The 21,615-nt window shown below is 44.3% G+C and overlaps 1 protein-coding gene across 1 annotated transcript in view; it reads left to right on the top strand.

Moving 5' to 3' along the window:
* Positions 1-18,819, top strand: part of LOC133116682 (zinc finger protein 385B-like) — an 84,975-nt gene extending 66,156 nt beyond the window's left edge. Inside the window, exons 4-9 of the mRNA XM_061226529.1 lie at positions 4,340-4,450; positions 11,490-11,649; positions 14,377-14,688; positions 14,992-15,173; positions 15,807-15,908; positions 17,304-18,819. Coding sequence (XP_061082513.1) covers positions 4,340-4,450; positions 11,490-11,649; positions 14,377-14,688; positions 14,992-15,173; positions 15,807-15,908; positions 17,304-17,519 — 1,083 coding nt within the window. The 3' untranslated portion in view covers positions 17,520-18,819. The remainder of the gene's footprint in view (positions 1-4,339; positions 4,451-11,489; positions 11,650-14,376; positions 14,689-14,991; positions 15,174-15,806; positions 15,909-17,303) is intronic.
* The last annotated feature ends 2,796 nt before the right edge of the window (positions 18,820-21,615 follow it).

Here is a 21,615-nt window from a genome sequence, read left to right as displayed (position 1 = left end):
GTCAGTGGGGTTGAGGCACATGGCTTTGACTGGGGCAGAGCTCCACACAGTTTCTCCTTGGTTCCTGGTTGGTTATGGTGTCCAAGGTTTGCTGTTGCAGAAATGAAACCATTGCACCAGTCGCACTGAATAATACCAAACATGAATACTATCTAAATTGGCTTTGTCATGAAACATCCGATGCTTTATGCATTCTTTCAGGGAAACTGAGGAATGAGGGAGATGTGAGAGGGAGGGAGTAAGGAAGGGGGGGTCCAAGAGAATAATGACTGGGCCCAAAAGGCCGTGCTTCCTGAAACCTTCCCGTGCCGTAAAAGATGTTGCACCCTGATACCCCTGATTTACAGTGCATGCGTTTTCCCTCCACAGGCTCCTGCCCGTATGGGTGCAGAGACGATGGGGGCTAACGGTGTATGCTCCTGGGGTTAAATTACTCTACAGCCACATATTGCCACCGTACCAGAGGATACCAGCAAGCTGACCAGCGCACTGAGTGACAATGCCAGATTTTAATCATTTCCGCCTTACACAGCACTAATTACCTCGCAGTAGCAATCGGAACAGTGTCATTGAGCGGAACCGTAATTAGACATTTGTTTTTCTGTGCTGTTTTTGTTCTCGGTTTGTCCTTAAAGTAGAGCAGTCTGCCCTGTTTTCCTCTTCTACTCTTTTGATTTATGGAGATAGGTTGAGAGCAGGGAGGGTGACAGGGAAGGTGCCATAGCGGGGTCTCAAGCCCCTTCCTGTGTGGGGGGGGGGGTCTTGTATATAGGTCAGGTGCCCCCCACCCTTACGGACTGTATGTCCCGTTTCACCTTGTGCACCTATTTTTAATATATCGCTCTTTTTCTGTTACTGTCTTTTTTAATTAGCCTTGGGTTGTCAACAGTTTGTGTAGGGTGCAGCTTGTTTGATGCTTGTTTTTAGTTCAGCAATGATAAAATTATTTCTCATTTAGTCAACGCTTTTATCCAGTTGATTAGGGTAAGCAGGGGGAAATCGAGAGCCCAGCAGATGTGCAGATCTTATCGTGGCTTAAGCACTGGTGCTTGAACCACCAACCTTCCGGGTTTGCCACTAAGCTACAGGCTGCACCAGAAAAAAGGAAATGGAAAAAACAGAAATATAAACATAAAATAATCGATAAATAAAATAAACATATTCTTTGTGATCAACCAGCACCAACACACTGAATACCTATTACAAGTTATTCATGTAAGGACATACAGGTATGAGGGATTATGTAGTGCTTATGGCAGGGTTATGTAGCTCCTATGCAGGTTCACTGGTGATGATTGTGTGTGGAGTGATGGAGCATGCCGGGGCCCATCAGGGCTCTGTATTGCTGAGTGCTGTCAGGTTTTATTGCTGGCTGGCTCAGAGATGGACATGCTCCAGAAGCTTCTGGAATGCTGCTAAAATGGGAATGTATCAATGCCAGGCTCCGTATGCTGAGCAGCCCTTTTAAGGGCGCTAGTTAAATAACATCGCATTTTTATAGGGCTTTTTAACATGAGTTAATGTGTACTGTGTCACTGGCAGCCAGCTCACACTCGTATTACAGACTAAACAGACAGATAGAAGTCATCCGTGTATACGAAATAATGGCTGTGTGTGTGTGTGCGTGCATGTCTGTACCCCATGTGCCTCCAGTGGTCTGTACCCTCTCACCTCTGACCCCTGTCTGTACTGAGGTCATTAGAGGCATCTGTGAGGGTCAGAGGCTCTGGGTTATGGAGCTGAACTCTGACCTCTGACCTCTGTCTGTACTGGGGTTATTAGAGCCGTCTGTGAGGGTCCGAGGCTCTGGATTTTAGAGTCAAATTCTGACCTCTGACCCCTGTAGGAATAATTCAGGGAGCTGAGGTATCACACTAATGCCCTGAGAATTCTGATATCGAGGCCACCCTCTAATTAAAAGCACCCTGATTGGTTAACAGATGGTGAAGAGCTGCCCTCTGAGTGGTGGTAATCCATCCGGGCTGCTTTACTTAATTAGACGTGCATTCTTAATTAGACATGCATTCTTAATTAAGCTGCTCTGGGTTCTCAATGAGACCGGACGTAAGAGAAACGCTCATCAGCCATTCCGCACTGATTAGGCTGTGTATGAGAGAGAGATAGAATATGTGTGTGTGTGTGTGTGTGTAAGTGAGTGAGAATGTGAGCGATTACATGTGTGTCTCTGTGTGTGTGAGAGAGAGAGTGTGTGTGTGTGTCTGTGTGTGAGAGTGTTTGTGTGTGAGTGAGATTGTGTGAGTGAGAGATTGAGTGCACGTGAGAGTGTGCGTATGAGTGTGCATGTGAGTGTGTGTTTTTTTTTTTTTTTTTTTTTTTTTTTTCTTGGGCTTTTTGTTACTTTATTTCTAAACTTGAATGCTTTTTAAGTTGTTCAGCTGTCAAGCAAGTACAGCATATTTCATTATGAATGTCAATTTGAGTGACAGAGGGGGAGAGAGGGAGAGCGGTTGAGAGAGATGGAATAAATGGAAGGTGGAAGGGACAGGGCAAAAGAGAGAAACAGAGAGATGTAGAAGGAGAGGAACAGAGGGAGTAAGACTGTGAGACAGCGGGAGCGAGAGAAAGAGAGCCAGAGGGAGAGAGAGAAAAACAGAGGGAGAGCGAATGAGCGTTCACACTGCAGATGCAGCACCGCTCCTGAGTCCTGCACAGACAGCGTCACACACACACATATACACACACGGACACACACAGCCGCTGAACAGGACTCGTATTCTGCGGAGGTGGAGAGATGGAGACTGTAGGCGTACTTCAGGTACTGTGCGCTCCTGTCTCCCGTTTGCTGAAAAGCTCCAGCGACTGCGCTGCGTTAGCTTCGTCCGCCAGCTCCGCATCCACAGGTTTCCGGGCTGGATTTCTCGAGCAACAGAGCGGGAGCAAGACGGAATTCCGATCGCGAGTGAAGTGCAGCACGTGTGTGTGTGTGTCTTTTCTTTAATAGCACGTGTGTGTTTTTATTAGCAGGGATCTCTCAGTTACTGCTAAGAGGTATTTAATGCCTTCAGTTCCCGCAGTGATGTACTATGCGTAAAAGCTGTAAAAGACTCGTTTAAACTTTGATCCGTGTCCGCTAATGTTTTCGCTCATATTGTGTTCACATTGCTTTTAATATCCGCCGTCTGAGTGCGAGTGTGGTTCGTGTGGCCAGTCTCTAAAAGGACAGGAAAGAGAGCAGCATCCTGCCACCAGACGTCCAGAGCCTGTTTTTCTCTGATCTGTGTGCTTCTCTGCTCTAGGGTCCGTCCGCCAGACGTCAGCTCAGAGTTTGGGGCAGTTATTCACGTTTGATTTTAAGCCGAGGCTTTTTTTTAGTGCAGGCTGTTTGTAGGATTACGGCGATAAGCCCTTCAGATACAAGTCAGCGTTTGTAATTGATCACAGGGGTGCGAGAGGGAGATCGATGGAGAGTTTTATTTATGTCTAATGCCAGTCGCCTTGGTGTTTGTGATCGGTAGCACTGCGAGTCCTTTCTGCTCTGACCCACGCCTCACTTGTCCTGCGGTCACCAGAGTGGGAGCTATTTGTGAACGCGCGCGCGCGCGCGTGTGTGTGTGTGTGTGTGTGTATGTTTAAATACAGCTGTGTATGCATGTATTTATGTACTGTATGTGTTGTCTGTGTGTTTGCATGTGTGTGCTTTTCTTTGTGGTTGTGTGTGCAGAATACATTTTATATCCTGTATATATTTGTGTGTGTGTGTGTGTGTGTGTGTGTGTGTGTGTGTATATGTATATACCCTCAGTGAGCACTTTAATAGACTTATTTTTTAGACTTCTGTAGTCTATCCACTTAGCGTTATGATGCCTTGTGTGTTCAGAGATGCTCTTCTGCATACCACTGTTGTATGTATGGTAATTTGCGTTACTGTCACCTTCCTGTCAGCTTTTACCAGTCTGGCCATTCTCCTTTGACGTCTCTCTTACCAAAGTGTTTCTGTCTTCAGAACTGCTGCTGATTTTATTTATTTATTTTTGCACCATTTTCTTGCTCTCTAGAGACTAGTGTGTGTGAAAATCCCAGGAGATCAGCAGTTTCTGAGATACTCAAACCACCCTGTCTGTCATCAACAATCATTCCATGGTCAAAGTCACTTAGATCAATTTTGTTCCCCATTCTGATGGTTGATGTGAACATTAACTGAAGCTCCTGACCCGTATCTACATGATTGTATACGTAGCACTGCTGCCACACAATTGGCTGATTGAATAATCGAATGAATAAGTAGGTGTAATAAAGTAAAAATGTTCCTAATAAAGTGCTTGGTGAGTGTATATTTGTGTATTTATGTGTATTTATACTGATGCTGTTTCCCTCTCAGATGGACCCGGTGCAGAAGGCTGTAATTAACCACACGTTCGGAGTCTGTGTCCCACCAAAGAAGAAGCACGTCATTTCCTGCAGCGTCTGCCAGCTACGCTTTAACTCCGACGTGAGTAAGAGGCTCTCTATATGTGTGTATGTGCTTGCATGTGCCATACTTAACTTTAAGTGTAATGATTTAAGACTAAATATATGCTAATGGTATCTGAGTCATGCTGGGCAGCAGTTGAATGTCTCTCCTTATGGATGGGATTAATTTCTGCCACCTGTGTGATTTGACATAATCCATTCCTTGATCTCCAGTGCCACATAGTGTCACACTCTCTGTCCACTTATAATGTGTCTGCGTGTGTGTGTGGGTGTTCACGTGCGCAGTGTAAGCGGCTGCCCACTCCATGTGCACTTCTCTCAATAAGGCTCATATGCAGTGTGTTTTAATGAGATTCCGTCTCTGTGTGCTCTCTGCTGTGAGTGTCTGTGGGCTCTCTGCTCTGAGATGCTGTGTGCTCTCTGCTCTGAGCTGCTGTGAGCTCTCTGTGGTGCTGTGTGCTCTCTGCTCTGAGCTGCTGTGTGCTCTCTGTGGTGCTGTGAGCTCTCTGCTCTGTGCTGCTGTGTGCTCTCTGCTCTGCAGTTAGCTCTCTGTGGTGTTGTGAACTCTCTGCTCTGTGCTGTTGTGAGCTCTCTGTTCTGAGCAGCTGTGTGCTCTCTGCTCTGGGCAGCTGTGTGCTCTCTGCGGTGCTGTGAGCTCTCTGATCTGCGGTGCTGTGTACTCTCTGCTCTGAGCTGCTGTGTGCTCTCTGCTCTGAGCTGCTGTGTGCTCTCTGCTCTGAGCTGCTGTGTGCTCTCTGCGGTGCTGTGTGCTCTCTGCTCTGTGGTGCTGTGAGCTCTCTGCTCTGAGCTGCTGTGTGCTCTCTGCTCTGAGCCATTTTAAACAGGTGTGCTGTGTACACACAGCTGTATGCAGCCCACGGAGAGCCTGCCTTCAGAATGACTCACTCCAGGCTGTGTGGCTGTGTTTGGCTGAGGTTTATGGGGCTGTGTTTTGCGGAGGAAGGATAATTATACTATCTCCTTCTTGTTACACTGTCTCAACATTGATTAAGCCATTTCATTTAAGATGGAGGCAGTCGGTGGCTTTGGGCCCAGATAGACAGCCTCTTCCCACTGAGAGATTAATTGGGAAGCTTTTCAGTTGTGTACGTGCATGTGTGTGTGTGTGTTTCTATGTGCAGTTTTGTTTCTGATACTCTTGTGTGTGTGTGTGTGTGTGTGTGTGTGTGCGCGTGTGTACTTGTGTATGTGTGTGTGTGTACCTGTGTGTGTGTATCTGCAATGCTCTCAGCAGTGACGGAGCTCTTCTCCTAATCTGAGCAGTATTTTCACAGTGTATGTGGGGGAAGGATTCACAGTGGGGCCTAGTGCATGAAACAGGTCCCTGGATGTTTGCAGAAAGCTCAGACAATAAGCCGGAAGGTATTTTGACAACCCTGCTCTTCCTGCTGTGTGTAATCTGTTGATACCTTAGAAACTTTGGAATTCGTATTTCTAGGAAGCAGTTCTCTGCACAGTACCGCAGGGGGTGAAATTAAGATGCTTTTCTATTTATCGCATATATATTTCACCCAGAATACAAAGGCAAACATCCATTTTTTTAGAGCTCTCTCGCTCTCTCTCTCTCAGGAAACAATGCTTTTATGCAAGCTTTGAGAGGTGGCTGCAGGAGCTCAGTGTGTCAAACAGGAGTGTGTTAAAGAGCAGCAGTGTGTTAACCTTGTGTGTTGACATTTACATTACTAGCTTGAAAATGACATACCCAAAATAAAATGGTTACTATTCTTGAACACTTTTGACTACAGGCATAATCCATGGTCCTCTGAAAGGTAACCCTTTGGGGTTTGCTTTGTGCACCTTTCAGAGGTGATGGTTTCCCAAGATTCAAGTTTCAATTGAAAAAATTTGGGCCAAAAATCTAAGAAGGTATTCAGTATTCAGCTACGCTTGTGACCTATAGACCAATCAGATGACCTTATTTGACCACATTTCTGTAGTTGGGGTGGAAAGGACCAGCTAGTTCCTCTTCAGAGTTTAGTCAGCATTGTGGTGACACTCAGAGGTATCTCATGTCATTATGTTTGTTTATTGTAAGATGCAGTCATTGTATCCTCCACCCCTTGGTGGAACCTTCCGGGAAGACGCAAAAATACCAAATTTGGTAGTGAGAAGTAAGCAGTGCTGTTGCTGAATCTTGATTCATATTTGAGTTTGAGAGTTTGATCCGATTCGGTGTGACAGGCGAGCTGCGCGGAGCAATGCTCCTGTTTACATGACTCGTATGAAAGGTCAGGGCCACTCATAAATGTTGTTCCTATAGGAACAATTCTAAGTAAGAGAAAATTGGTGGATGCGTCAGGTTCTCTTAAATCACTCATTTTAAGAGATTTAAGCGATTTAAAAACAAATCTGTTCGTACGAGTAGTTCTTGCATGAGACCCATTGATCTCATGACCAGTAAAGAAAGGCTCCTTAACACCAGGGTTTCAGAATGGGAGGTCTCATGTGGTTCTGCATTTGACAGACGTGGATACTCACCAGAATATATGCATCTCAGTTTTAAATATGACATTTTTTAAGGGTTTTTATTTTTAAGAGCACCCTCTGGCATTCCTTTGTGGGCCCTTAGGGGCCCCAGACTGCAGTTCGAGAGCCCCTGTTAAGTAACACATTTGACTGTAATAAAATGTGAATGTATGTTTTTGTTTCCAGTAAGAGTATGCCATCCTTAGGGAAAGCATGTTAGCATAGATTTGCTTTAATATTACTTAAAATAACTTAAATAATACAAATAATTTTGTACAGAAAAATATGAGCCCCGAGAGCATCTCTCGCTTTTACTTTTGATCTGAGTTTTTTATCCTTGTCAGGAATGGCAACTGCCAAAAAGCACTTCAGAGAGAAATGCCACAACCTTCTCCTCTCCATTCAGAAATCTCATTTGCAGGAGAAAGCCCTCGTGAGGCTTGTTTTCAAGGATGGCCTCTCAAAATGCAGATTTGCATCTGAGGACACACTTTGAACTCCATGAAACATACAAATGCTTCCCCCTGTGGATCCATGATTAAGAGGCTCTCTAAAGTAAACATGCCCCAGTTTCTCATTAGCCATGTGCGTTTAATCCAGCAAACAGACTGGGGGCTAAGCCAGGCCCTTAAAAATGCATTTAGGTTTAATGAAACCTTGAATTTAATGCTGACCCACTTGTCCATTCAGAGGGGGGGGGGAGGAGGTGTGGTGCAGGATTCACAGTAGGGGGGCAGTATTCACAGTAGGGGGGCAGTATTCACAGTAGGGGGGCAGTATTCACAGTAGGGGGGCAGTATTCACAGTTGGGGGGCAGTATTCACAGTGTGGTGCAGTATTCACAGTAGGGGTGCAGTATTCACAGTTGGGGGGCAGTATTCACAGTTGGGGGGCAGTATTCACAGGGGGGCACAGTATTCCCAGAGGGGGGGCAGAATTAACAGTGTGGTGCAGTATTCACAGAGGGGGGGGCAGAATTCATAGTGGGGGTAGTATTCACAGTAGGGGGCAGTATTCACAGAGGGGGAGCATAATTCCCTTTTTAAAAAATCAGCACTTACTATGACTATTGTTTTTGTTTATGACTGCTCTACACGCATTTTTTTTTTACTATTCAGGGATTTGATGCTTTTCACTTTTTTATGCACTTGAAAGTTGCATTGGATTAAAAACATCTGCTAAATTACTCAAATTAAATGTATCCAATGAGACGCTGCAAAACTGGGGGCGGGCACAGGTTTCCATGACAGCGGTGGAGTACATTCTCAGCTCATTCATAAACTCATCGACACTCCCCCCGCTCTGCCAGCTAGCTCGTCTCCATCCGTCTCTGCGTGGTGTGGATGCACCATCGGCCTCTGGGCTGCTAAATGCTCTTACTGAGATGGAACAGGCTCAGTGTTCGGTTGAGGGATAGGGCTCTGGAGAGAGACAGGTGTTATTAGGGCAGTTGAGCCTGGTCTACTTCAAACAGCCGACTTGAGACGAGACAGAACAGTTTTAGAAGGAAGTTATAGTGGTGAGTACTGTCTAGTTTTAGATGCTCTCGTCGGCTAGTGTTTCCGAAACTGACCTTGTGAAGTCTCGTCTCAAGTTGAGTGTTTGATGTACACTGGGCTTTACAGAGTGGTAGATTAGATGATCAGACAGCCTGAAACAGGCTGGGAACCTCACTAGGACACCAGGGAACATTTATTTATTTTTATATTTTGCACAAATGTACAATTCAGGACAGTTATACAGTAAAAATATTGCATCAGTGTGCAGGAGAGTTTTGGAAACTCCAGGGGGCTTATGCTAGAAGCTCACTTAAAACGTATATATGCATTATTTTAATTGAAGGATACAAAGTTAGGCATTACATTAGAAGACTAAATAGAAAGAAATTCTATTGATCAGCTTGAAATGACCAGCTACCAGCTGTTTCCAAATATAGCTTGAGCTGTTCAAACCATGTTGGGTATGGAGGTGGTTTGATCTGGTCAACCAGCCACCCGCTGTTTCAAAACATAGCCTCAGCTGGTCAAACCATGTTAAGCATGGAGCTGGTCTGAACTGGTCAATCAGCTACCAGCTGTTTCAAAACCTAGCTTGAGCTGTTTTTTTCAGCAGGGTTGCGCAGCAAGCACACTGTACTCTGTGCTGTAAGTGCAGTGGGACCTTGGGCACGGTGAGTCAGTGCCTCTCATCTGTAAGATGATGTCTCCTGCAGTGCAAAAGGTCTGCATCAGCGCACCACGACATTAGACTGTCTGCGGGAAACTGTGCTGTTCTGGATCAAAAAACCCACCTCTGTTCCCACCGAGCACTAATGAAGCTCAGCCCCGCTTTGCTTCAGGCATAAGGCTGGTAATTACCCTGCTGGTTTCCACCATTTCGGCTCTTTGCCTTGGACGGTAAATGATTTGTGTGCTTTTCCCTTTAATTGTGTTTTTTTATTGTGGGTGTTGTAAGCGGGGATTTTAATGCTTTGCTGTGCCCGAGCCTTTAAGCTCCTGCTGTGGGGTAGAAACCATGGCCTTAGGGTGAAGCTACATCAGAGAGGGGGCTGATTGAGTGATGAACAATATTTAATACACAAAGGTCCACTGCGGGCGAAACCCTCGACTCACTACACTGGCACCCTGCTGTAAAATCCAGCCATGAAAATTGGCTGCTAGTGCTGGTAGCCTGTCTGAGCCTGTATGTTTCAAAACATAACTTGAGCTGGTCAAACCACTTCAAGTTGGGAGCTGGTCTAAACTGGTCAACCAGCTACCAGCTGTTTCAAAAACTAGCTTGAGTTTTCTTCAGTAGCTTTTGTCCCAAAAGTGGGCTCCTTGTACAATATTTGGATTTGTGCATTCACAGTTTGTATTTACATGTGCATTTAACTGCAACATGACCTATAAGGGTCCACAGTTACCTTGAAGAGATCCTAGTGCTCTGTTCAGGCCAACAAAGCTTCACGGCTAATCTGTCTCTGCTGTGACCATGCTAGTCTACTGAAGGGCTTTGGTTTGTTGTGTGGCCACAGTTTTTAAATGATTCATATTTGGCCCACTGGTTTAGCCTCTCTGTTTAAAGACCCAAAGTGGCGAACCCAATGGTATATGTCGGGGACTGTCGAGTCCTGCTTTGACAGCTGGCACTAATCAGCAGAGCATCATGTAGCATAATTTAGCATGTCCAGTCACTGCAGAACCCTGTCATGCTCACACCATATTTCAGACTTCAGATAGACACGTGTTCACCTTCTGATAGAGGGAGAGAGAGATGGGGGGAGAGAGATTAAGAGAGAGGGGGGAAGATACTGAGAGGGAGAAAGAGAGAGAGGGGGAAAGAGATTGGGAGAGAGATTGAGAGAAAGGGAGAGTGAGAGAGTGAGGGGGAGTGAGATTGAGATAGAGAGAGGGAGAGAGATTAAAAGAGTGGGAGGAGAGAGATTGAGAGAATGTGAGAGGGCAAGATAAAGACAGATAGAAAGAGAGAGAGATGGAAAGAGAGAGTGAGTTAAGCTGAGAGTGTGCAGGTGTAAGGCTGTAATTGTGTGCAGGTGTGTTTCTCTGTTACAGGTCTTTTTATAGTGCATGTGTTTTTGATGAATGGTGTCAGAGGCAGCTGCAGGATGAAAACTGGCATTGGCTTTTTCATACATCAGCAGAATGGCTTCACAGCTAGTACACATGTAAGGTTTATTGGGATGGATGTATTCTACCACTGACCAATGGACCAATCCAGTAATGGCAGAGTATATGACTGTGGAATGTAGTGTGCTGGTCAGTTATGTTATATTTGAGTGAATATAGGTGTGGTATATTGGTCGGTTATGTGTTTTATTTGAGAGAGTGTGGGTGTGCTATATGGGTAGGTTATGTGTTATATTTGAGTGAGTGTAGGAGTGGTATATGGGTAGGTTATATGTCTTTCATGAGGTTTATACCACCATACACAAGTGGTTTCTTTGGATCAGTATATCTTTTTGTTTGTGTAGAAATGGTGAGATTACAGCTAGCATTCTGTTTTACTGTTCTGAGAAAATCATGTTTTAACACAAATCATGTTTTAACAGCTAAGAAGGACATTTCATGTGTAAATAATTCAGCTCTTTAGTTCAACTGGAGATATGCGCTCTTTCAGCAGCAGAATGAATGAGAACCCTTTTAAAAATATAGGCCCTTTGAAGTAATGCAATAAGAGTACAGTCCCTGCTACTGAAGCGTCCGCTTTCATCTCATGAAAATGAGGAAGCGAGGCCACCATGCAAACGAGTTTGAATTTCAAATCGGCCTTATCCAGCGACAGCCTTTTCACTCAAAAGCCTGTGATTTTGTGACAAGCCGAATCCGTTGTGTTTTTTGTAACTTGCAATTCACCACCAATAGCAGGTATATTATTTTATTCTCAGCTTCCCGAAAAGAAAATGTGTCTTTATCCTCTCCTCTTCAGCGGAGAGCAGACTCAAAGTCGGTCTTTAACACGCCGGTGCCTGTGTGCTGGGGGGGCTGTGCGTTCACACTGCGGTCACAGCACCTGGCGCTAGCTCCAACCCCAGAAATGAACCCTAGTGTCTCCTTCCTTCTCCTTTGTAGAGCCAAGCAGAGGCACACTACAAAGGCAGTAAACACGCCAAGAAGCTAAAAGCGCAGGACTCCAGCAAGAGCAAGCAGAAACCCGCGGCCGGCAAGGACAGCGCGAAGACCGTCAGCACCTGCTCCTCCACGGCCACCGGCAGCAGCGCTGAGCCTCTGGGTTTGTGTCTCTTTCTGCTCTTCTTCTTCCTTTAGCCTTATTGCAAGGCTTTTAGAGGCTTTGTGCTTTTTGTTTTTCTCAGTTCACCAGCTATTTGTGTGTGTGTGTGTCTGCTTGTGTCCATGCAGGCATGTGTGTGTCTGTGGTGTGTGTGTGTGTGTTAGTGCGTGTGTGTGTGGTGCGTATGTATGTGTGTATGTATGTGTGTCTTAGAGAGGTCTTCCTACTAGAAGTAGGCTGTGCCTTTGATTCTAGTTTGAAGGAGGCATATCTAAGGAAACATTTAAAGTAGCAGCAGTAGTAGCAATGTCAGCTCATAGTTTTTATATTTGGGAATTTATGCCATGTCCACAGGCTAGTGGTCAGAGGTCTAAGATTTATCGGGCTGGCTAAATGGAGAGCAAAGCGTCTAGCAAAATATTGCAGTCTGCTCCATCATAGGCAGTCACTGTGTATGGAGATGAAGATATTTCTTATACTCACAATGTTTCCTGCTGGTGAAATTGAGATGCAAATGTTTCTTCTGCATTTTGATGGTATATCCATACTGTTATACCTTCTGCTACTAAGTGAAGGACATCAGATTGCAACTGAAATTTATTTGGAGACTTATAATGTATTTTGTAAATGTGGACCAACAGTAGGTAAAGAATTCAAATGTGTGTGTGTGTGTGTGTGTGTGTGTGTGTGTGTGTGTGTGTGTGTGCTGATAAGAAGGGTACACTCATACGGAGAAGTGGTTGAAACCAAATCCCCATTGAACATGACTTTATCCTCAAGTACACACAGATGAAATTACCTCATTCTCAAGTACACAGACAGGAAATGACCTCATTCTGAAGTACACACAGAGTAAATGACCTCATCCTCAAGTACAGACAGAGGAAATGACCTCATTCTCAAGTACACACACAGGAAATGACCTCATTCTCAAGTACACACACAGGAAATTACCTCATTCTCAAGTACACACAGAGGAAATGTGATCTCTGGTCATTGAGAGGGACTGTCAGACTGCATTTCCATGGATGCTACAGCTTTGTGCGGCTCTCTCTGTGAAGTCGTTGTATTAGCATAAGCCCCATGCTTACATCCCGTCTTCTGTCTGGAGGACTGTAACTGCTCTCAAAAGCTGAGCCTGCAGAGGATGAAGTCAGATTTAGTTTATACCGGGAAACTTAAGGAACAAAGCGGTAAAATTGCCAGCCTCTGTAATTTATGTGACTGATGCCTTTATGGAAGGGCTTGCAGAACCCCTGGTTATCTGTCCTAATTCTAAGAACTAATGCATCAGTTTATATTGCAGTCTCATAGTTTATACTGCAGCCTGTGTCTCACAGTTTATACTGCAGCCTGTGTCTCACAGTTTATACTGCAGCCTGTGTCTTGTAGTTTATACTGCAGCCTGTGTCTCATAGTTTATACTGCTGCCTGTCTCATAGTTTATACTGCAGCCTGTGTCTCATAGTTTATACTGCAGCCTGTGTCTCATAGTTTATACTGCAGCCTGTGTCTCACAGTTTATACTGCAGCCTGTGTCTCACAGTTTATACTGCAGCCTGTGTCTCATAGTTTATACTGCAGCCTGTGTCTCATAGTTTATACTGCAGCCTGTGTCTCACAGTTTATACTGCAGCCTGTGTCTCATAGTTTATACTGCAGCCTGTGTCTCACAGTTTATACTGCAGACTGTCTCACAGTTTATACTGCAGCATGTGTCTCATAGTAGATAATGAACTGTGGTTTGCTTTTAACTCAGGTCTGACGTTTTCAAGGCAGCAAATTTTAGCTAATGTTCAGCAGCATATTCAAATGTTCTGTTTGCCACAAGCGGTAGCTATCAGTTTGAAAAGGTAGTGCGCAGTGAACAAAACGGCCTGCTGATGGGGAAAATGCTGAGAGAACAAAAGTTGACAATTATTTGGCTGTTAAAATACACTTTCATCAATGTAATATTAGTTCTTACCTTTAAGAATAAATAACAGGTAAGCAACGGATTATCTAGTTGGCATTGGTAGACCTAAGTCGCATCCATTTGTAATGAAAAGGTGTTGGTGGTGAACCTAGTGGAATGTTAATTTAAACTCGTTCAACAGTAACTGTAACAGTAACGTTTACAGCCTGACATGCCGCTTTAGTTTCTCTGAAGTAGCACGCTGGTGCACCGGTGCGTGGTGCTGACAGGGGTAAGCCTTAGTGCTGAAATTAGCACGGCTCTGTAGCACCACACCTCTCTCTGACTGAGGGAGAGAGCTGTGGGGCTGGGGTCGAGCTGCTCATGTAACAGCAGGAGAGAGTGATGAAAGCACCCCCTCTCCGGGGTCTGGCATGGGTGGAGTATGGATGGGGGAAGAGGGGGAGGTGGGTTTGAAGTGTTTCCCAGATGAGCTTCTCTACCTCCTCTCCCCGTCATGTGACATGCGAAGGAATCACACCCCCTGCCATGCCCTGATTCTGCCTTACACAACCATACAAAACTGAGCCACATCTAGGCAGTCCTGGGTCAAATACATCATTGTTTTGGATTCAAATACTTTGCTGTGCTCGATTGTTCGCACTTTTTGAGAGTATTTCATCGGTTCCAATTCCCCAGACAAGCTCAGTCAAGTGCAGAAAAGTATTTGATTCCGAAATTATTATGTATTTCACCTAGATCAGCAACTATTTGTCCTTATTTTTACTGCCTCACATTTCCTAACTGTTGCAGTGTTTCTCTCCCGCTCTCAGACAACAAAATGGCCGCCCCGAATGTGCTGAAAACTTTGGCTCCGCCCAAATCTCCGGTTCCCACAGCGACAGGCGTGTCCTTGCTGTCCTGCCTGTCCAGGCCCGTGTCCCTTCCGACGCCCGGCAACGCTCCGGCGGAGACGGCCAATCAGGGGCCAGCTGCGAGGAGCGGAGCCACACCCCCAGCCACGGCCCCGACCACAGCCCCGCCTACGGGAGAGACGGAGGAGGAGAAGGCCAAAAAGCTGCTGTACTGCTCGCTCTGCAAAGTGGCCGTCAACTCTCTGTCTCAGCTGGAGGCTCATAACACAGGTGTGCCCGTGTGTCTGTGCTAGGGCTGTAGGGTCAGTACTGAGGGGAGTGTGTCTGTGTGTCTGTGCTAAGGCTGTAGGGTCACTGCTGAGGGGAGTGTGTCTGTGTGTCTGCCCTGGGGCTGTAGGGTTAGACGCCTATAGCGTTTCGGCCTGGTTTTATAATACAGTTCATTCTTTTTACTCTTATGTGCTTTTATTCTGTTATGACCAAACTGCCTTTTGCAATGTTTTTGCTGCTGACAGCACTTGGCAGTAGTGTGAAAGGCTGCCATATAAGGGCTGTTTCTCTTTCTCTGTCGAGGTTCGAAGCACAAAACCATGCTGGAGGCCCGAAACGGAGCAGGCCCCATAAAGGCCTACCCCAGGCCTGGGGCCAAACTCAAGGTCCAGGCCACTGTGGTCAAAGGCTCGGGCCTGCAGAACAAGACATTTCATTGTGAAATCTGCGATGTGCATGTGAACTCAGAAATCCAACTTAAACAGGTAAGTCACTTCAGACATCACTGGGCCCTCTATGTTTGCAGCAAACAGATACTGTTTTATATGATTTTAAATGAACATTTAATTTAGTTCACCAAAAAAATGCCTTTTTAATACAACTGTTACATTAGGTGCTCATCTCTGTTTTTTTTTTTTCCAACATAACAAATATTGAATTGATGGCATTATATCAGCCAAATTATCTGTGTCATCCCCATCGGCAGCCATTTTATGCCACACACTATTTTTTTTAAACTGTAAGCTAACATTAGCTAATGTTTGTAGCGAAACAGAAAACGATTTGAATATGTTAGCTAATGTTCACTGTCTTGCAGTATTGACCAGCAGTATTGGTCAGTATTGATCAACAGCATACATACAGCTCAGCAGTATTGACCAGCAGTATCGGTCAGTATTGATCAACAGCATACAGTACTGAGCAGCAGTATTGACCAGCAGTATCGGTCAGTATTGATCAACAGCATACAGTACTGAGCAGCAGTATTGACCAGCAGTATCGGTCAGTATTGATCAACAGCATCCAGTACTGAGCAGCAGTATTGACCAGCAGTATCGGTCAGTATTGATCAACAGCATACATTACTGAGCAGCAGTATGTGCTCTGGTGTTTTACAGCACATCTCCAGCAGGAGGCACAAGGACCGAGTGGCGGGGAAACCGCTGAAGCCCAAGTACAGTCCCTACAGCAAGCAGCAGCGCAGCGCCACAGTCCTGGCGGTAAGACACACCGTCTACATTAGCACAGTCCTGGCAGTAAGAACAACCGTCTAAATTAGCACAGCCCTGGTGGTAATAACAACCATCTTAATTAGCACAGCCCTGGCAGTAATAACAACCATCTAAATTAGCACAGCCCTGGCGGTAATAACAACCGTCTACATTAGCACAGCCCTGGCGGTAAGACACGCGTTCTGAAATAGCACAGCCCTGGCAGTAAGAACCGGCATTTATCCAGAGCAATGTACAGTAAAACGGACATCAAACCCAGGAACAAGTGCATGTAAATTAGCACATCCCCGGCAGTAAGACCAACCATCTAAATTAGCGCAACATAGGCAGTAAGAACAACCATCTACATTTATCATCTAAATAAATCTGCAGGAACCCCCTGTGACACTTATTTTCTTCTTTTATGAAGTGTTTCTCTTCTTGGGGCTTTACATCTTTACATATAGTATTCACATCTCACACAAAGCCCTGATACTCCAAGTACTCCAAGTACTCAGCTCCTGAATGGCTAATGTCTCTGTTTTTGGTTATTACTGAACCTGCTAAATATAAAGTGTTGTGGATTTGAGTGTGTCTGGATTCTCGAAGTGAATCTGGCCTTGTTTATAAACATCATCTGACTGGACCACTGAGCCGTCTGTGATGATTCATATTTATATAACCACATGATGAGAGCAAGCTGAAGTCACAGAAGGACACATTAGTATGGAACTTCTTCTCCTGTGAATGTTAGCTTTGAGAAACCTTGCCTTTGAGAGTTATGTGTTCTCAGAAAAGGGCTTGGGGCAGTTATGATTTAATAACTTCTGGTTCTATTTTTAAAATGTTTGTTTTTTTCTGTGCAATTTGGAATGGCCAGTCATACTCACATTGTAGTGCTCATCACAGCCTCCACTGTTGATTCAGGAGATTACCCTGAAAGAAGTGTGTGATGTCTACTTCTTATCACACCATTGTTCACGAGTCAGATCACACAGAAAGGAACTTCACAAACCAGACTCAGACAGGAACTTCACATGCCAGACTCAAACAGACAGGAACTTCACATGCCAGACTCAAACAGACAGGAACTTCACATGCACAGACAGGAAGTTCACATGTCAGACACACAGACAGGACGTTCAGAAGTCAAACTCACACTGACAGGAAGTTCAGAAGTCAGACTCATACAGCCAAGAGGTTTACAAGTCCCCCATTCCTGCTGAATGAAATCCTCCCATCCCTGGGCTGAATCAGACTCACTGTAATAGGGCTTTATCAGGACAAGCCCCAGCTTCCCTGACTGTCGCTGTTGAAATTAACGCTGCTGCTTTGTGAACTGCACGTTGAGGAGCTGCTAATTTTATCCTTTATTTTCGCTCTCCCCACCCCACCCCCCTGCAGGCGAAATTGGCACTTCAGAAGGACCTGGTGAAGCCGCTATCGCCGGCGTTCATTTCCAGCCCCTTCTCCCCCACAAGTGTGGCCTCCCTCCCCCTCCACGCCCGGCCCAGTACCCCCCTCTTTCAGACGGCCACCCTGTCCGCTCCCTTCCTGCGGGCTGCCCCAGGAGCGATGCGACCAGCTGCCGGGTCAACCATCCTGTTCGCCCCTTACTGACCCGGAGCCCCGGCTCAGCGGAGGTGAGCCCTCAGGGCCCTGAACAAGGCCTGGCACAGCAGAGCCAAAATGGCGCCCTCAGAGCCCTGCACAAGGCCTGACCTTGCAGAGCCAAAATGGTGCTCTCAGGGCCCTGCACAAGGCCTGCCCCAGCAGAGCCAAAGTGGCGCCCTCTGGCCCTGCACAAGACTCGCCCCAGGAGAGCCAAAATGGCGCTGTCCGCCGAGAACTTACATACGTGAAAAAACACATATTTATCAAAGAGGATTTACCTGCAACTGCACCCAGCAATTCCAGCGTCTGAACAAGAGAGGACCCAGTGCGAGTTTTTGCATCGCATACAGCGTGTAAGTGCTGAAAAGCATCAAACTTCTTCCTGAATGACTTGAATTACCAGTCTTCCTAAGCAATGAAAAGACATCTCCGACTCGGAGGCATATTTCAGTGTTGACGAAAGCCTTTCTTCAGGCTAAGACGCTACTTTCAGTTAGGGCTGGATGTGGTCAGAGACAACGCTGTGGTTTCAGCCCCAGGTCTGTTTATTATGCAGGTGAAGAGCTGTGATCACAGCTTAGCTAATGCTGACTTGTGTTTAGCCATCTGGATAATTAGTTTGCAATGGTGTTACATTTCATCCAACTTTTTATCTTTCATCTCTGAATAGAACAATCCAGAAAACTAGAGATTAATCATTTCTCAGTGGCTTTACTTTTCCTAATCTGTTTTATCAAACATTTCAAGTGTTTCTGTTTGTGGTTTAGTGCTGGAGAGGCCTACACCATCGCTCTGGGCCTCTCTCACTGTTCTTCAGCAGATTTTTTTCCCAGAGAAAAACATGATGTAAAATTGCACATGCACTCTTAATCCTGCCTGTTCTTTGGCAGAGAAGTGGTGGCCCTTTCCCATGTGGTAACGGAGATGCATTACGCTATGGCAATAATGGGTGTTTGATATTTACATTCAGAACAGTAAGGCAATACCAACTGCATTGTATTGGGAGAATAGTACATAGAACATAGATACAATGCTTTGTATTTTTAGAATAAAAAAGCAATCCACACCAAGAATGACATAGAGTTGTTCATTAGACTGTAGGGCAGGGATCAACAACTCACAGTCCTCAAGGGCCAGTAACTGCTGGTTTTCCACCCTCCCTTTACCCGGGAGTCAGGTGTGAAGACAGTCTAGCCAATCAGTAGCACGAACAGAAAAGAAAACCAGGGCTGCATTTGGATTTGAGGGCCTGAGTTTATGATCCCTGCTGTAGGGTACTGGTTTAATGCATAGTATGTATGTATAATAGAAAAGTCTGTATATAAAAATGTACCTTTTTAATAAAAACAATAATATATTTAAATGAGCTGTTCTCTTACTGTGCATTGTTTTTTATTAAAACATCAGATGAGATACAATACACGGGTATTTTAGATATTGTATGTACTGGTCGACAATTTTAATCGCAGAAACACTGGATCGTTCTCTTTTGTGTGCCTGTGCCTGAGGACCCAAATCTCCATTGATTCCCTTAACTGTAATGATTCAAACAAATGTTTTCTCTTTTCCGACAAAAAGAAGTATATTCCATCATCCCATTTTCCATTTGGATAGAATAGACACTGTTAATTTAACGATGTGCAGAAAGTGCCCTATTGCTACTCTATATTGCAAACACATTATGTAAATTGAAGTTACGAGTTCCACTGAAGACATACAAAAATCTTTCACAACACCTCTTGTATGATAACGGAAATGCCTCTGTTGGACGGGTAACTGTTTGATGTTTATATACGGCATAAAACAGACAGAAAATTATGTTCTGAAGGATGGAATTAGAATCCCTTTACCTTACTCCTCGCCGTTCTGTTGCATTGTGGGAATGAGTTTGATGAACTCATGAACCCATGAACTCTATAAAACAGAAGGAAGACTGCAGTGTACTGTGTAGTTAATCCTGTCTGTAGATCTGAATCCTCTAAACTCCTCTGACTCCAAAGTGGAACAATAAACTCTGTGACACCAGTCAGACAATAACAATACATACATAGTTTAAAGAATACTGTCTGTATTGTTTGGGTTCAATTCAATAAATGATGACACTTTCCTTAGTTTTGAATGTATTTATGTATATTAATTCCTCAAACATCCCCCCCCCCTTGGTAGTCTTGATAGTCACCAAAATAAATAGAATAAATAAAAAGCTAATATATCGCAGCTTTAGTGAATTTTTTTAGTGAGTGATTCACGGAGCAGTCTCATTTGGCTGACCCTTTCTCGGGGTTTCTCTGCGAGACACTGATGAATGTGTGCTGGGACATCGGCCTGGGCATCACTGCCAGATCTCATTTGGACACCATGTGCTGCTCTGTCAGTTCCAAAAGCCATCGTTTCCTGCAATCATGGCGTCCATAAAAACATCAGGCTGAAATCTCACTCACAAGTTCAGCAGTTCGTCATGAATAATGCAGCGGAATATTCAGCAGATTTATGCTCTGGTTACGGGGAAGGTTGTGTGTGCGGTCCAGGCCTTTGTTAAATCAAAGCTTCTGCTCTAGCTGATAATCAGACCAGAGAGATATTGCCGAATTTGAACAGCATATATATTCTGGAAGTTCACCAGAAGTGTGTCCTTTGTCACGTTGTTCTTATTAAAATTCTTTTTTAAATTCAAAAGCAGTGAAAGCTGAAGATAAAACCAGGGGAGATGATTTAATTTCCCTGAGTTTGTATTAAACTATTGTATTAACTGGATAATCCATTAAATGTATACCATAAGGAATGTTTTTTCGATGTTGTATTTAAAATGTTTGTAAGTGTTTAGATTGACAAACTCTTGTTTGATCTTCCTGGCACCCATGTTTGCAGGATACATCCATGAAACAGGACTTGAAAAGGGTATTGACGGTTAATTCTGACATATTAAATTTGGCTTGACTATTAATAGCTTTACAAATGCGCCAAAACATTTTATCTCAGCGTGTTTCAATGCAATAGTTTGAGCGTTCTAATGCTGACAGGCCTATGAATCAAATAAATCATTAAATGAATTTGCTTTAATTTCAAGAACCACTTAAATGTTCAAGGCAAACTACTTTGCATGTCATTAGTGTTCCAATAGTTGTCTGTAAAATACATACAAGATTGCTCTATTTCTGCATGTTAATACTGAGCTATTCTTGGGCAAAGTTATACAATTGCTATAATCAACCGTTGATTAGAACCAGAATGCATCTACCGCAGAATCTGCACACAAAGAAGAACGTGTAATTATTCATTAGAACTGATTTGAATTATTTTCACTCTTTTTGTAAATCACTCACTTTCATGAAAACAGTTTTATGCTTTTATGGAAATGTAGAAAATGAAAGCAATTTTCTTTTAATTTTCTAATTGTTTTATTGATTCAATTGCGTATCATCACCCGAATATTCTCTAAATACACAGCACAGTTTATTTACTCTGTGGTATCCTTCCATCTGTCATAAGATTTGTATCATGTTCATTGTCGCCAATCTGCTTGTAAGCTGTCTATTGTTCTTACAGAAGTGTTTATCGTTCTATTGCATTGTGCTGAAATAGTTCTAGATATAATCCATTGTCCGATTTATCAAATAGGGCCCAGGCCTTATCTTTGCTGTACTCTTAGCACTTGAAACTGTACTTCTCCTCTAGGGTCTTTCAGAGCACTTGTTCCTAGTGATGTGTTTGCACTTTACACTTTGTTGTATGTCGCTCTGTATAAGATAAGATAAGATAGGATAAGAGCGTCTGCCAAATACCAATAATGTAATGTCGTGTCATGTATTAATAGAGATAACTCAGCCACCATGGAGACTAACACAGGAACTCACAATGACAAATGCATCCTGCTTACCAAATACTGACCATTTGTAAAATGCTTTAAAAGGAGAGACAAAGGCATCACGTCTTTTCCCACATTGTGTGTAAGATGCATAGATATAATTGTATATGTGAAACTCTCTTTTGTGTGTAAGTCTACAACTGATCCAGAACGCCGCAGCCTGTCTGGTATTCAACGTTCCCAGACATTCACGTCACCCCCCTGCTCAGCGACCTCCACTGGCTGCCTGTTATTGCT

The sequence above is a fragment of the Conger conger genome, chromosome 17 (assembly GCF_963514075.1).
Source record: "Conger conger chromosome 17, fConCon1.1, whole genome shotgun sequence".
NCBI classification, from domain to species: domain Eukaryota; kingdom Metazoa; phylum Chordata; class Actinopteri; order Anguilliformes; family Congridae; genus Conger; species Conger conger.
The sequence above is the reverse complement of the archived record's forward strand: the minus strand, read 5'-3'. Positions and strand labels throughout refer to the sequence as shown.